The 16,287-nt window shown below is 41.9% G+C and overlaps 1 protein-coding gene across 1 annotated transcript in view; it reads left to right on the plus strand.

Annotated features, from left to right (window-relative positions):
• Positions 1–15,054, plus strand: part of DCAF12 (DDB1 and CUL4 associated factor 12) — a 29,394-nt gene extending 14,340 nt beyond the window's left edge. The window contains exons 5-9 of the mRNA XM_075840216.1: positions 1,115–1,308; positions 9,920–9,985; positions 10,927–11,089; positions 12,885–13,057; positions 13,996–15,054. Coding sequence (XP_075696331.1) covers positions 1,115–1,308; positions 9,920–9,985; positions 10,927–11,089; positions 12,885–13,057; positions 13,996–14,154 — 755 coding nt within the window. The 3' untranslated portion in view covers positions 14,155–15,054. The remainder of the gene's footprint in view (positions 1–1,114; positions 1,309–9,919; positions 9,986–10,926; positions 11,090–12,884; positions 13,058–13,995) is intronic.
• The last annotated feature ends 1,233 nt before the right edge of the window (positions 15,055–16,287 follow it).

The following is a 16,287-nucleotide window of genomic DNA, read 5'->3' on the forward strand; positions in this document are numbered from 1 at the left end:
CCCAGTACCTCGCTAAAAAAAGCTAATAAAAACATAATCCATAAATTATATGTACCCCAAAGTCGTGCTATTATAAAATATAACTTGTCCTGCAAAAAAAGTCATACAGCTATGTAGACTTAAAAATAAGTTATAGGTCTTTGAATGCGACGATGGAAAAACTTTAAAAATTGCGCCGTCATTAAAGGACCAGTGTCACGAAAAAAATGTAACATCCGTTTGATTTTAGTCTTTTATTAAAAACTTTTATATTTATTTGTGTGTTTGTGTTTCACTTTTTTTTATTTTTACACTTTTTCTTCCCTATGGGGGCTGCCATTTTTTACTCCATTTCTGTATGTGTCGATTAACGACACATACAGACATGGAATACGGCAGCTCCAGTCCCATAGTGAATGCGAACGGGGTCCGTTCCATCCACTATGGTGTACGCCGTCCGTGTGGGAACGGCGCATGCGCCGCTCCCACACAGTCCAAGTTGAACTGTGCGCCGTCCGGCGCCATTTTCCTGTGGATCGGAAGTCGCGGCCGGACAGTAAGATTACTACTTCCGGTCGCGGCTTCCGGACTTGTGCACATGGAGCAGCAGACCGAGCTGACGGACCGGCGGCGACTGGAGTAGGTAAGTGATTTCTATGTATGTTCGTGTTTCAGTGTGTTTACTACTGTATGTAAACCTTCTACACTGTGTGTTAGCTCAAAAAATGGCGACACAGTGTAGGAGGTTTGACCGTTCAATCCCCTCGTTTCTCCCGGCACTAGCCAGGATAAAGGAGGGAGGATTCTCAGAGCTCACTAGAGCGAGTGAGTTTTCTCAAATTTTGCAGCATAAAGCAATGTGGTTGCTTTACCACATGCAATGCTGCAATTTTGGGAATTGCTCCATCTAGTGACCAGCACTAGGAAATATTATAAATTAGAATCTAATTTATAATATTTCCTGACTCGTGAAAAAAATTAGAACAATGTTTAATCACCCACACACTAATTGTTTAACTAAAAAAAAAATACATGTTTTGCTAGCAACACATTCCCTTTAAGGTTTGAAATACCTTGGGTATTAAGGGGTTAATCCAGAGAATGTTCTTTGATCTGAACTCCCTTTTTGTTTCAGGCTCCCGTGATGGCTCGATGGCTCTGTGGGAGATTAATGACGAGGTGTTGAATAAATGCAACTTCCAACACAGCTGCTCTCGGGTGCCCGTCTATGCTCATATTTACCATAAAGCTTTGAAGGACATACCCAAAGAGAGCAGCAACTCCTCAAACTGTAAGGTCCGCGCCCTGGCGTTCAACAGCAAGAAGAAGGTAATGTGTGTCATGCCCTGTCCTTCCACCGCTGCTGACTTTGTGACATTTCCTGTAAACCTCCTTTTATTTTTTTTACTTATTGCTATATGATCATATAGAAGCAGACACCGAGCACATTACTGCACAATGTAAAATAGTCTGTGACCGCCAAACTTCCTGTCTAAAAGTGAGGAATCTCATCTTTGCCTTTTGTAGAGAAATAGTCATCCACACTGATTGTGGTGTACATCTAAAGGGATCCCTCCCCTATGACCTTTCCAGTATAAATGGCAAAAAGCCTCTGATCCTCACTATTTGTGGTAATCCAAGGGACATCCCCTCTTTGATTGAGGAAACTAGGCTTTCCACTAGGACATCAGTGTGTGTACACACACTACCGTTCAAAAGTTTGGGGTCACCCAGACAATTTTGTGTTTTCCATTAAAACTCACACTTATATTTATCAAATGAGTTGCAAAATGACTAGAAAATATAGTCAAGACATTGACAAGGTTAGAAATAATGATTTTTATTTGAAATAATACTTTTCTCCTTCAAACTTTGCTTTCGTCAAAGAATGCTCCATTTGCAGCAATTACAGCATTGCAGACCTTTGGCATTCTAGCTGTTAATTTGCTGAGGTAATCGGGAGAAATTTCACCCCATGCTTCCAGAAGCCCCTCCCACAAGTTGGATTGGCATGATGGGCACTTCTTGCGTACCATACGGTCATGCTGCTCCCACAACAGCTCTATGGGGTTGAGATCTGGTGACTGCGCTGGCCACTCCATTACAGATAGAATAACAGCTGCCTGCTTCTTCCCTAAATAGTTCTTGCATAATTTGGAGGTGCGCTTTGGGTCATTGTCCTGTTGTAGGATGATATTGGCTCCAATCAAGCGCTGTCCACAGGGTATGGCATGGCGTTGCAAAATGGAGTGATAGCCTTCCTTATTCAAAATCCCTTTTACCTTGTACAAATCTCCCACTTTACCAGCACCAAAGCAACCCCAGACCATCACATTACCTCCACCATGCTTGACAGATGGCGTCAGCCACTCTTCCAGCATCTTTTCAGTTGTTCTGCGTCTCACAAATGTTCTTCTGTGTGATCCAAACACCTCAAACTTCGATTCGTCTGTTCATAACACTTTTTTCCAATCTTCCTCTGTCCAATGTCTGTGTGCTTTTGCCCATATTAATCTTTTCCTTTTATTAGCCAGTCTCAGATATGGCTTTTTCTTTGCCACTCTGCCCTGAAGGCCAGCATCCCGGAGTCGCCTCTTCACTGTAGACGTTGACACTGGCATTTTGCGGGTACTATTTAATGAAGCTGCCAGTTGAGGACCTGTGAGGCGTCTATTTCTCAAACTAGAGACTCTAATGTACTTGTCTTGTTGCTCAGTTGTGCAGCGGGGCCTCCCACTTCTCTTTCTACTCTGGTTAGAGCCTGTTTGTGCTGTCCTCTGAAGGGAGTAGTACACACCGTTGTAGGAAATCTTCAGTTTCTTGGCAATTTCTCGCATCATTTCTAAGAACAGGAATAGACTGTTGAGTTTCAGATGAAAGCTCTATTTTTCTAGCCATTTTGAGAGTTTAATCGAACCCACAAATGTAATGCTCCAGATTCTCAACTAGCTCAAAGGAAGGTCCGTTTTATAGCTCCTCTAAACAGCAAAACTGTTTACAGCGGTGCTAACATAATTGCACAAGGGTTTTCAGGTGTTTTCTAATCATCCATTAGCCTTCTAACACAGTTAGCAAACACAATGTACCATTAGAACACTGGAGTGATGGTTGCTGGAAATGGGCCTCTATACACCTATGTAGATATTGCATTAAAAACCAGACATTTGCAGCTAGAATAGTCATTTAGCACATTAATAATGTATAGAGTGTATTTCTGATTAATTTAATGTTATCTTCATTGAAGAAAACTGCTTTTCTTGCAAAAATAAGGAAATTTGTAAGTGACCCTAAACTTTTGAACGGTAGGGTGTGTGTAATAAATATATATATATATATATATATTTTTTTTTTTACACACGACGCTTAATGAGTTCTATGTATAGACTAGGCAGCGACGTTTCCTATTGGTCCGACTGGTCATGTGACCGGTAACATGATCGCCAGAACGCCCGTAGTAGGCTGCTACTGCATCTTACTAGACCCAGCACAGCCATGACCGTGACAATAGTCACTATAATAGGACTGATTTCCCATGTAACTGCGGCTGCTGTGAATTTCCAGTTGCAGTGGAAACGTATATTGTAGAAAAAATAAATGAAATAATCAATTTCCCAAAAGGTATTTTCTGACTTTTAAAGAGACAAGCCATAAAAAATTGACAAGGTCATCCACACGCTGCGGAAAAATTCAGTCCAGAAATTCACCTGCGGTGAGTAATTTTAGTTCCGCAGCATGTCAATTATTGCTGTGGAAAGTGGACTGATTTCCTGCGTTTTCGGATGTACTGCGTAATTTTCTTCGGATACGCTGCAGAATTTCTTACCGGGAGTGGGAATGTCCCCACAAGAAGAAGAAATATCACCATCCCACAGCCATTGAAAAAAAAAAAAAACACAGCTAAAATCCACACTATCTTCTGCAGTAAAAAACACATAAAATGGTGTGGATTTTCCGCAGCGGATTGTCTACTAGTTGATGCGGAAATTTTCTGTAGCAAATCCGTTGCGTGTGGACAATCCCTTAAAGCGTAGATCAGAGAAATCTCCCAATCCCTTGAAAGCCACAGCATTCAAGGGGAAAATGAGAAGGGGGACCCCCCCTCTGATCGCGTCACGGACTCGAGGGATGCAGATACTGTTGTATTCAATGCTGGAGCAAGGAGCTGACAGCCCCTTGCTTCAGCATTCACTGTGCCGTGAGCGGCTCAGCGCAGGCAGGCGCGATGTAGTGACGTCATCGCTCCTGCCTGTACCAAGTCTTACAGCATGTTTTATTATTTTCTATGGGAGGGGGGCCGTCTGATATGATGGCAGCTATAGGGTTGCATTATACTGTGGGGGCAGCTATGGGGGGCATTATACTGTGTGGGGGCAGCTATGGGAGCATTATACTGTGGGGGTAGCTATGGTGGGCATTATACTGTATAGCGAGCATATCTCTCAGCATTGTGAGAAACTAGACATGGACCGCACAATCCACAATATATATGTTGATCTGATTCGCTAGGCCTAATTAATAAACATGAACGTGAGGTTCTTCGTTAACATTTTGATCAAACTGTATAAGCCCACTTGCCACTTCACGGTGACCTCTTTAAAGTGGGTCCCTACTCTACCCTTCCCGCACCCTGCCGTTAATGCACGTCAAGATGTGCAGTTACTTCGCGCACCTTGACGTGCAGTTAAGTCTGCACTTTATAAGTTAACCGGCGCAACACCGCAGCGGCGGTTAAATTTAGTGTCTGTCTGCCCTGATGTCCGGGCAGACTACAAGGGACCAATCGAAGCGGTCTATTGTTGGAGATCGCTCTGATTGGTCTGTCTGCTAGTCTGATATGTTGTTCCACTGCCCCTTATACCGCACCACAATGCCCAGGGCTGGTTTTGAGGCAATCCAAAAATTCTTACATCTTAATGATAACTCCCTGTGCCCCCCCCCCCCCATGACCCCAATTTCGATAGACTCTATAAGACCCCCTTATTTCCCATTTAGCCCAAACATTTTCATCGTCCTATAGCCCTGGAAGAGAAATTGCTATTGACTAGTCCCTGGTGCATTTCAAGGGAAGGGTGAAGTTCAGGCAGTATTTGCCCAACAAACGTGCCAGGTATGGCATCAAGATATATAAGTTGTGAGTCGGAGTCGGGCTACACACATACTTTTAGAATATATGAGGGAAGGGACCGTCAGATTGAGCCCCCAAACTGTCCACCCTTCCTGACCACAACTGGGAAGATTGTCTGGGACCTCCTGCACCCACTGTTTAATCAGGGGTACCACTTGTATATAGACAACTGGTACACAAGTTCAAATGCCTGGCGGAGCAAAAAACCGTGGCGTGTGGGACTGTCTGCAAAAACCAATGATTGCTCCCAAAAACCCTTCAGTCAACCCCTGCAGCATGGGGATGTGTTGATGATAACATCCATTTGTGACGCCACCTGCTCCCTTGTACCTGTGTGTGGTGCAACACCCACCACCACGTCACTGCCTGTCTACATCCAGGCCTATAACAAATATTTATCAATTATAATTATCGTCCCTTTCATATACAATTATAGCCCCTTACCATAACCTTTTCACCATTTAAAAATTTAACACCCCCCCCCCCCCATAACAAAACTAAAAATACTCATTATAGCCCTAGATGAATACCTAGGATTTGTAATACCGTGTGGTGAATGCACAATTTTTTTAGGCCTATGCAAAAATGACATGTGCCCAAAAATCATCCAAGGAAAATAAGACCTCAAAATCCTTGTGGTGTTCCAATACTTTCTGGCTTTGCCATATGTCCAGCGACAGCAGATTAGGGCCAATTTGGGGATATTTCTAAACTCTGAAGAAAAGCCCCTCATTTATTAGGCTATTTCTTCTCTTGCATGCTCTGAACAATCTGCCCTATAAATGAAGCATTTGTGAAAAAAAATTATTTTATTAATTTATATTAATTTTATTAATTTTATTAATTAATATTAATTTTGTTCACGCCAGATTTCCACAAGATTCTGCAAAAAAATTGTGCGGTCAAAGAAGTGATCACACCCCTAGATAAATTCCTTGAGGGGTGTAGTATTTGAAATGGGGTCATTTCTGGGGAGTTTCCATCATTCTGGGGGCTCAGTCTCTTCAACGATCAAATGGGGCTGTTGAACCAATCATACAAAACTTGGGTCCTGAAAATCTAAGGCTGCTCCTTCACTTCCAGGAGCTGCCATGTGTCCACACAACATATTTGGACCACTTTGCGGGTATCTCTGAACTCGGTACAAATGGGCTAATAAACGTTAAGGTGCTTTTCTTCACTTGCATGCTCTGTGTCTGACAAATGTCCTATAAATGAAGCATTTGTGGAAAAAAATGTAAATGTTCTTTTTCACACCAGAAAGCCACAAGATTCTGCAAAAAAACTATGGGGTTAAAAAAAAAAGTGATCACACCCCTAGAAAAAATTCCTTGAGGGGCGTATTTTCCAAAATGGGGTCACTTTTGGGGGGATTCCGGACCAGTGCATTGCAAACGCAACATGGCACTGAAAACTATTCCAACAAAATCCGCGCTCCAAAATCCAAATGACGCGCTTTCTCTTCTGAGACCTGCTGTCGGTCCAAACAGCAGTGTATTACCACATATGGGGTATTGCTGTAATCGGGAGAAATTGCTTTACAAATGTAGGGGTGCTTTTTCTCCTTTATGCCTTGTAAAAATGTCAAATGTCTGTTATTTCAGAAAAAAAGTAGATTTTAATCTTCACACGCGAATTCAAATAAATTTAGCAAACAAACTGTGGGGTCAAAATGCTAACTACAGTGTTCCAAATTATTATGCACATTGGATTTAAGTGTCAAACATTTTAACCCCTTAGTGACCAGCCCATTTTAGGCCTTAATGACCAAGCTATTTTATTCGTTTTTCTGTAGTCGCATTCAAAGAGCTATAACGTTTTTATTTTTTCGTCTACATAGCTGTATGAGGACTTGTTTTTTGCGGGATTAGTTGTGCTTTTTAATGGCACCATTTTTGGGTACATATAATTTTTATATTAACTTTTATTAACCTTTTTGGGGGGGATTATAAAAAAAAAAAACTGAAATTCCGCCATTGTTCTATGCGTTTTTAAATTGACGCCGTTCATTGTGCGACGTAATTAACATGTTACCTTTATTCTATGGGTCGGTACGATCACGGCGATACCACATGTGGAGGTTTTTTTATGTTTTACGACTTTTGCACAATAAAACACTTTTGAACTAAAATTATTTGTTTTTGCATCGTCGCTTTCCAAGAGCCGTAATTTTTTTATTTTTCCATCAATGTAGTGATTTTTTGGGCTTGTTTTCTGCGGGACAAGACGTAGTTTTGAATGGTACTGTTTTGGGGTACATGGGACTTATTGATTCATTTTTATTATGACTTTTTTGGGGGGCAATGGAGAAAAATTGCAATTTCGCCATAGTTTTTGGCGTTTTTTTTTTTTACGGTGTTCACTTTGCGGTTTAAATTACATATTAACTTTATTAATGGAGTCATTACGGTCGCGGCGATACCACATATGTGTACTTTTTTTTTTTTTTTACACTTTTACTAAATAAAACCACTTTTTATGGAAAAAAATGGTTTTATTTATTTTTTTACTGTACTTTTTATTAATAATCTTTATTTCACTTTGATGACTGATTTTATTAGTCCCACTAGGGGACTTTACTGTGCGATGTTCCGATCGCTGCTATAATGCTCTGGTATACTTCGTATACCAGAGCATTATTGCCTGTCAGTGTAAATCTGACAGGCAATCTGTTAGGACGTGCCTCCGGCGCGTCCTAACAGGCATATGTCCAGGGCAGACCTGGGGGCTTTTATCAGTCCCCCGGCTGCCTTGACACCCCATCGGAGACCCGCGATTGCATTAGCGGGCCGCCGATGGGTGACAGAGGGAGCGCACTCCCTCTGTAAACAAAGTTAAATGCCGCGGTCGCTATTGACGGCGGGATTTTTACCGGGTTAAACGGCCGCGATCGAAGTAAACTTCGATCGCGGGCGTTGGAGCAGGAGCTCAGCTGTCATCAGACAGCAGAGCCCCGGCTCCTGCCTGCACGGGAGACCCGTGCAGGACTTAGACTAGGCTGACGTGAAAAGGCGTCAGCCTAGCCTAAAGCCCAGTAGTGAAGCACGTTAAAAGGCGTATTAGTGGTCACTAAGGGGTTAATTATTAGTTTTTCAATTAACCCCTTCCCGCCGAATCACGTACAGTAACGTCATTAAAACTGGTGTCTTACCGCATTTTCACGTTACTGTACGTGATGGAGATGAAGCTGGCTCAGGAGCTGAGCCAGCGACATCACCGCCGGGTGACAGCTGTATGTTACAGCTGGCACCCTGAGGTATCGGCCAGGACCGGAGCTAGCCTCCGATCCGACCGACTAACCCCTCACATGCTGCGTTCAATAGAGATTGCAGTATGTGAAGAGTTTATAGCCACCGGCACCCCAGCAACGTGATCGCTGTGTTGCCGGTGGCTGCAAAGGCGATCGGAGGGCTAATACTTACTGTGTACAGATTAGCTGTATCTAGCGCTGAAACCTGTATCTGGCGGGTCAGCGGGACTGACTAGTTCAGTGACAGCGGGTCCTTCATGTCACTGACACTGTTTCGAGCTGTTAGGCCCCAATCAAACGACCGTAGCCGTGTGCACGACCCGTGATTATGACACCGACTGCCACAGAGTCATCAGCGGGCCATCCGCAAATGCGGCCTGTAAAATGACTTGTCCTATATTTTTGCGGTCCGGCCTTCTGGCCAATGCACGGACTGTGGAAACCATGGGCCCATAGAAATGGGTCCGCAATTCATCCGCAGTTTTGTGGATGAACTGCGGACGCAAAAACACGTTCGTGTACATGGGGACTTAGGCCCCATTCACACGACCGTATTTTTCATCAGTAATTACGGACCCATTCATTTCTATGGGCTACGGACACCTTTCCATATTTTTACGGAGGAGTGTCCGTGCCGTAGAAATGATAGAACATGTCTCTTTTTTTCCGTTATTACCGCACGGACTCCCCCTAGAAGTCTGTGGGTGTTTCCGTAATTGGACTTCTACGGATGTGCATCCGTAGCTGTCCATAATTACGGAAGCGTTGCTAAGCGACGCCAGGGGATTACCAAAGATTCCTCCTGTTTTTTTGTGGATCAGTAAACACGGATGCACTATGGGCCATATTTACGGACACCCTTCCATATATGGGAATGATTTACGGATTACTATAAATTACAACAGATCCGTATTTACGATGGATTAAATCTATGGACGTGTGCATGGGGCCTTACCAATCACATCTAAGTTCATAACTTAGATGTGATTGGTTCAGCATCAGAGGGTCCTGCGTGGATCCACCTGTAATCAGACAGTCCTGCTGACCTGCAAGATACAGGTTACAGCTGCTCTTTTTCAGGATACAGGAGTAAACTATTTTTTAATAAAAAGGAATTAGAAAGTTGCACCAAACACCGATATTTTTTTTAAATTACTTATTTATTTATTTTTAATACAATTTTCAAAGTGTTTGAAAAGACATGGATTCCAGATCTCCATTTTATTTTTATTTTTTTCTTCCTACTCTCTTGCATTTTCCAGCTGTGTAAGCCTGCAAACAGGCCGTGCGCTGAAAGCTGATGAGTCTTAGTAGTCCCCTCCATTATATTACTGAGCTTTCTAGTCCTCTCTATGCATCAGCATGCAGGGTAGAAAAATACGAGTTGCAGAATATGAATACGTGTCTTCTAAGCTATTTACGAATTGCTGTAGTATGGGGGGGGGGGGGTTTGCCGTGACCGTCTCTTTAATAAACCCTGACATTGGGTTTATTGGTTGGATATCTCCGTATCACAGATCAGTTTGTCCACCTTGCGTTATTTTAAATCATTTTGTTTTTTGCAGGAGCTGGGAGCAGTGTCCCTGGATGGTTACTTCCACTTGTGGACAGCAGAATACACTTTAGCCAAGGTATTGGGGTTACAGAAATTTAATCTGTGTTCTAGTCGGAATAAAAGGTCCATTTAAGGTGATGAATGTATCGTTGCGTTTAATGGGAGCTTTATAGATGTATGTAGGGAGCTCCACCTAGTTGTAGTTTCATGTAACTGGTTATGTGAAAGGAAGCAGGGGATCTTGAGCTTTCTATCCGAACAATTGATCCTACTCCTTTAGCTCTGAATTTTTTTTTTTAGCCTTCATTTTGCTTCCTAAGTGCAAAATTAAGAAACTTCCTAAATAGTCTTTTATTAAACGTTTCCTAGCTTTTTGCTGCTGTAGTCTGTAACTCCTTTAGCTGGTTGTCTTGCAAGTTCTGGCATAAATTTGACAGCACACTGTTGTCTCAGTGGATAGCAGCAGTAATGAGGAGGTTGTACATGGATGCTTTCCCACCTCTCCACACTCTGATCTGCCAAGTGTTCAGGGAGGGCAGATGAAACAGGCTGAACTGTATCCGACTGTAGAGAGGGAGTGAACCACACAGGCTAGGCTACCCGTGTAGAGAAAGCTGTGCTGATTCATGAAAGCTGGTGAAAGAAGCAGCATCCTGGACACAGCCCTGACACACAGCATAGGATGAACAACCACTGCATGAGAAGTCTGAAACTAGGAGCCAGTTGCCAACTGAATATCAGGGGGTTTAAAAATGAATAAAGGAATGGAAACTTAGTGCAACTTTTTTTGTTTTTTTAAACTCCCAGGTGGCCACTAACAAATGTAAAAATATTTTTTGCCAGGTTATAGGTGTCCATGGCGTATAATGATCTGGGCTGGAATCCTTGTTATAACACTGGACAGCACTATTCTACATTATTGTATGTTTGTGCATTTGTAGTTACAGGAACAGCACAATAAGGAGAACTTGATTATTTTACATCTGGTTTACGGTCTTATTTTCTTATTGCATGCAGCTGCTGTCGACCAAGTTACCTTATTGCAGAGAGAATGTCTGTCTTGCCTATGGTCTGGAGTGGTCAGTCTATGCTGTGGGATCACAGGCACATGTGTCTTTCCTTGATCCACGGCAGCCGCCAGAGAACGCCAGGTCTGTGTACTGCAGGGAGCAAGGCAGTGGTGAGTCTGTAAATTACCTACTGGGTTAGTATAGTAAAAAAAAGGTTTTTGCAGGACAAGTTGTATTTTTTTTAAATCCACCATTTTGGGGTACATATAAATTGATTAACTTTTTTATTAACTTTTTTTTTTTTGGGCAGCAATAGGAAAAAAATTTTACCATGCTTTTTTGCATTTTCAATTTGTGCCATTTACCGTGTGGTATAAATAACATAACTTTATTCAGCGGGTCGTTACAATTGCGACGGTACCAAATTGATATAGCTTTTGTTTTTTTAAATGTTTTACTACTTATACACAGTAAAAACCCTTTTATTGCCAAATTATTTGTTTGTGTCGCCATATTTTAAGAGCCATACAGTTCTTATTTTTCTGCTGACCTAGCTGTATGAGGGCTTATTTTTTGTGGCATTATTTTGGAGTACGTACGACTTTTTGATCACTTTTTAATAAAAAATTTTTTTAAGGCTGGATGAATAGAGAGCAGCAATTCTGGCACTTTTATTTTATTTTGTACGACGTTTACTGTGCTGGTTAAATAACGTAATTGTTTTGTAGTTGGGGTCGTTACGGACGCAGCAATACTAAATGTGTGTAACTTTTTTTTTAACCGAACAGGCATTTTTTGGCCTAACAGGTGTTCACTAAAGGCAAACCTGGGGGCCTTTGTTAGGCCCACAACTGGCATAAAAACCATCGGCACCCTGCATTCGCATCGCAGGTGTTCCAATGGGGTGAGAGAGGGTTCGATGCTAATTTCAATTTCGCCCCCTCGAGCAGGTCTGCTCCAAGCCCTCCGCATCTTCTGGTATCGGAGAGCAGGGAGCGATCACTACTCCCAGCGTTGCTATTTTATTCTGATGCAGCACAGTGAAAAGGCTACTGCATCATAATAAAGCCTGTTGGGGACCGCTGTATAAACACCTATGGGTGGTCACTAGTGGGTTAAAAAAGGGCTAGATGTTTGCTTACTGACAAATGGCATTGGTGTGCTGTTTGAGAGAGGTTAAACTTGAAGGACCTGTGTATTTTTTTTTAACCTTTGTAACTAGACAAGACTGTTCAGATCCAGTGTTGTTGCTAAGCAGCCATCTATACTGCTTGGCTATCAGCACAGTTATTAAAAAAGACCTCTAGGGGATATACAACTTTCTGTGCCATCAATTCCCATGATGCCTCTGCACAGCATCACATGAACAGGTGGAGCCAGTAACCTCTATCGTTCTCTCAATATTCTCCTAAATAAAATAAGGGAATATAATTTTAGGTGCAGGGTGGCCGAACTGTGGTCTTTATCATTATAACACATCTGTCTGATCAGCAGTAACTGGTTGTTTGTCTATTCCCCATCACACCCCCCCCCCCCCCCAGTGAAGAGCCTGTGTGGAACAGTCCGTGTATTTACATAACACAGGAAGTTCTAGTGACCCAAGTAGAGAAAGTGTGTCACCGTTGCCTGATTCAGTCTGTTGCTATGCAACTGCCCAAGTGTGGTGTCTGATATCTAGTGATAGAAGCTTCAAGAAAAAGAACAGGTAGGAGACTTAATGGAACACATTGGGAATCTGCTTTACTGATTAATACAATTTCCCTTTTAATAAGAGGATATTTTAGACTCTGGTTACATACAAACCATGAGTGTGGGGGGGGGTCCTAATTCCCCTCTTCAATCCAACCCACATATTAACCACACAATGCCCTTCTGTAAGGAAATCTATTTCTTTATGTACTGCATGACTGGTGCACATGGTGATAACACCGTTCCTTGTAATCAATTGTGTGTATTTCTGCTCAGGTATCCGTTCTGTGAGCTTCTATGAACATATGATCACTGTGGGGACCGGTCAGGGCTCCCTCTTGTTTTATGACATCCGGGCGCAGAGGTTTTTGGATGATTCCACTAGCTATTTAAATGGTTCAAAATCCAAAGGAGAGATCCTCAAACTGACGACTGGTAAAGGCTGGCTGGTGAGTACGGAGAAACGAGGTAACTTAAAGGGATTCTGCTGTGTTAATGGCTTTGATTTGCCTCTATTCTAAAAGTGCTAAGAGAGCTTTGGTGGATGATAAATAATTGCATTAAATAGTATTGGCTGCTGGTGTTGCAGTTTTTGTGGCAAACGCAGGAGTTGACACACAAAGGAGAAGCATCAGTCTTTTCTTTATACCTTGTCGCCTTCTTGGATTAACTTCTGACTTTGGCTCAAAAAACTGAGCAAAAAAACTGTATCAAAACTGTGTGTGATCCTGAACTTATGGAAAATGTCTCTCTCTGTCTGGAACCTGACTTCCCAAGGCATGTCTCAGTTGTTAGTATTTATAAAATGTAGTATGGGGTACATGGCATACATTTCCTCAAGTTACTCAAAAGATTTTAATGAGTTGGTGTCCTATGGTGATTTCAGGCTTATAACCCCATGGGTCTGCCAAAACTCGTCATATCCTGTAAATGAGTAATAATGGGATTGGACCATGAAGGAGACTTGTGCCACTCCTGTGACCAATAAGGTTCTTGCTTATATATAGGAAGCAAAGCCCGTGGGAAAAAAGCAGGACTTTCCAACACCAGCCATAAGGTCTGCATCCCTTGTGGTAGTGGACAAGGTGATGTTCAGAGTTAGGCATATTCCCCCTTAATACCCAGCTTCATAAATATTTAAGCTGGCCAGCCATGTAATAAATGAAAACATCCAGATGGGCTGCTGCGCCCACAATTTTAGACCTTTTGTAAAGTATCCAAGGAATGTTTTTGGAGTGAGTATTGCCCCAAACAAAAGGTATCATATGGGAGTGTAGTAATTTGGACTTCCATGTTTTGAATTTAACTGACAGTCACACGAGGATTTAGAAAGTCCTCCTTATTCAAAATAAAAGTTGTTGTTTTTGTTTTTTTCTTGTCTCCTCAGAATCATAATGACATGTGGAGGAATTACTTCTCGGATATCGACTGCTGCCCCAATGCTGTTTACACCCACTGCTACGACTCGTCCGGAACCAAACTTTTTGTGGCAGGCGGCCCTCTGCCAACTGGTCTCCACGGAAACTATGCTGGCTTGTGGAGCTAGTGAAGAGGCCCGAGAAGAGGTGGCAGTCTGTCGTTAACCCTTTCTCTCAATGTGCAATGCATCAAAAGACCCTCTAGCAGCCACTAAGTTATGTCAGCTGTTTTTTTTTGTTTTTTTTTGTCCATTTGTATGTTTTTATTTAGTGAAATTCGATGCTTTCTTTGACGCTCACCGGTTATGTCAAGTTTAATTTGAGGTTTTACACAAATTGCTTCTTATAAGAAGTATTTATTCTTCTTTTTTTTTTTTTTTTTCTTTTAACCTATCCCTTCATGTTTTATTTTTGTTTTTTTTTTTTTAAAGCTACAGTTTCACTTCTGTGGCTCCAGAAATCACAAAATAATCTGCTCTTCACTCTGGAGAAAACTATCAAGGTTCAAGTGATCGCCGAATGCTGTTGAAGAACCTGGCCTGTGTGGTTATTTGTCAGACCGTTCTTAAATGTTTGTTTTTTTTCTTTTGTTTGAAGCTTTTGGTTTGACTTTTTAAAATCATAGATCTTATCGTGCACATTCCAGCAGGAAGACTTATTCAGCAGCCACTTAAATTGCGTGCTTTTGGGTTCAGTGGGACTGCAGCTGTAATTCGCTCTGGGCAGATACATGTAATATTTTGGTAGACCGTTCCAGGTTTTCTGTGAAAATCTGGGGAAATATAGTGTACGTGTGCACGTATGTGTGTGTATGCGTGCGTGTGTGAAGGGTACTTTTTGTGTTATGTACAAAGCATTTAAATTACTTGGAGTGAAAACCTACATCATCAACATAATTGATACGGAAAAAAAGGCTTTCTTCATTAGGTCCTGATTGCGGGACTCGTTTTATCCTTTTTTAAATGTAAAAGATTCTAACAAAACTGTATATTGAGAGAATCAAGACAATAAATTGTAACAGAAACCGATTACATGGTGTTATTTGGGTCATCTGCCAAATGTGCGTATTTATTAAAAAGGCTGCAATTACCATTTGAGAACTTCTTAAAAAATTATTTTTAAATGTCCCCCACTGTAACCCCACAGTTGCATGTAAACAGGTGTGGGTGAAGTCACATCCAGCAAGCATGTGACCATTGGACGGAACATCTGTGGAGTTCTACCATCACAGTGGGGAGGGAATGATTCAAGATTTTTAATGCATTTCCATAAAAGTGTAAGGGTATGTGCGCACCTTTACTAAAAAAAAAAAACGCCTGAAAATACTGAGCTTCAAGGGAAAACAGCTCCTGATTTTCAGAAGTTTTTTAAGCCACTTGCGATTTTCGCTGCATTTTTTACAGACTTTTTTTGGAGCTGGTTTTTCTGTAGAGTAAATGAAAAACTGCTCCAAAAACGTCCCAAGAAGTGACATGCACTAATTTTTCGCGGGCGTCTTTTTACGTGCCGTTTTTGGAAAACGAGGCGTAAAAAAAACGCCCCGTCGGAACAGAACGCCGTATTTCCTATTGAAATCAATCGGCAGATGTTTGGAGGCGTTCTGCTTCCATTTTTTCAGTTATTTTTCGAGGCGTAATTGTCCCAAAATATGCCTGAAAACACTCCGTGTGAACATACCCTAAGGTCTCGTCCACATGCTGCGGAATTGCTGCGGTTTTTTTCTTCCGGAATTGCAGGCGGAGAAATCGCAGCAGAATACAGTAGCAACATAGTGGTTGGGATCTTACAAATCTCCACACGCTGCATAAAAATTCCGGGCTGAAATTGACCTGCGGTGTGGATTTTTCGGACCGCATCATGTCAATTCTTGCTGCGGAATGTGGACAGAATTTCTGCGTTTTCCAGAGAGGTCACCATCTTCTTGCATTAGTAAAAACGCATGAATTTACGCACAATTTTCTGCTGTAAAAAACGCAGGAAATGGTGCGTTTTTGCCGCATCGGAATGTTTGCATTTTTCAACGGAATTGATGCAGAAATTTTCTGCAGCAATTGCGTTGTATGTGGACAAGCCCTAATTGTCTTTTTTTAATTATATGTTTTACTAATTTAAAGTTACCTGAAACTGGAAGCTTCATCCACACTGGCCACCCCTATCCTAGTTAGCGGTTTCATCTGCCGCTCGTTATGGAAAATCATTTTTTAGCGCTGAGTCAGTGTCCGGATCAACATACAAAATATGCAGTGTGAACACTGCCTAAA

Source organism: Rhinoderma darwinii, chromosome 1 (genome assembly GCF_050947455.1).
Source record: "Rhinoderma darwinii isolate aRhiDar2 chromosome 1, aRhiDar2.hap1, whole genome shotgun sequence".
Classification (NCBI taxonomy): domain Eukaryota; kingdom Metazoa; phylum Chordata; class Amphibia; order Anura; family Rhinodermatidae; genus Rhinoderma; species Rhinoderma darwinii.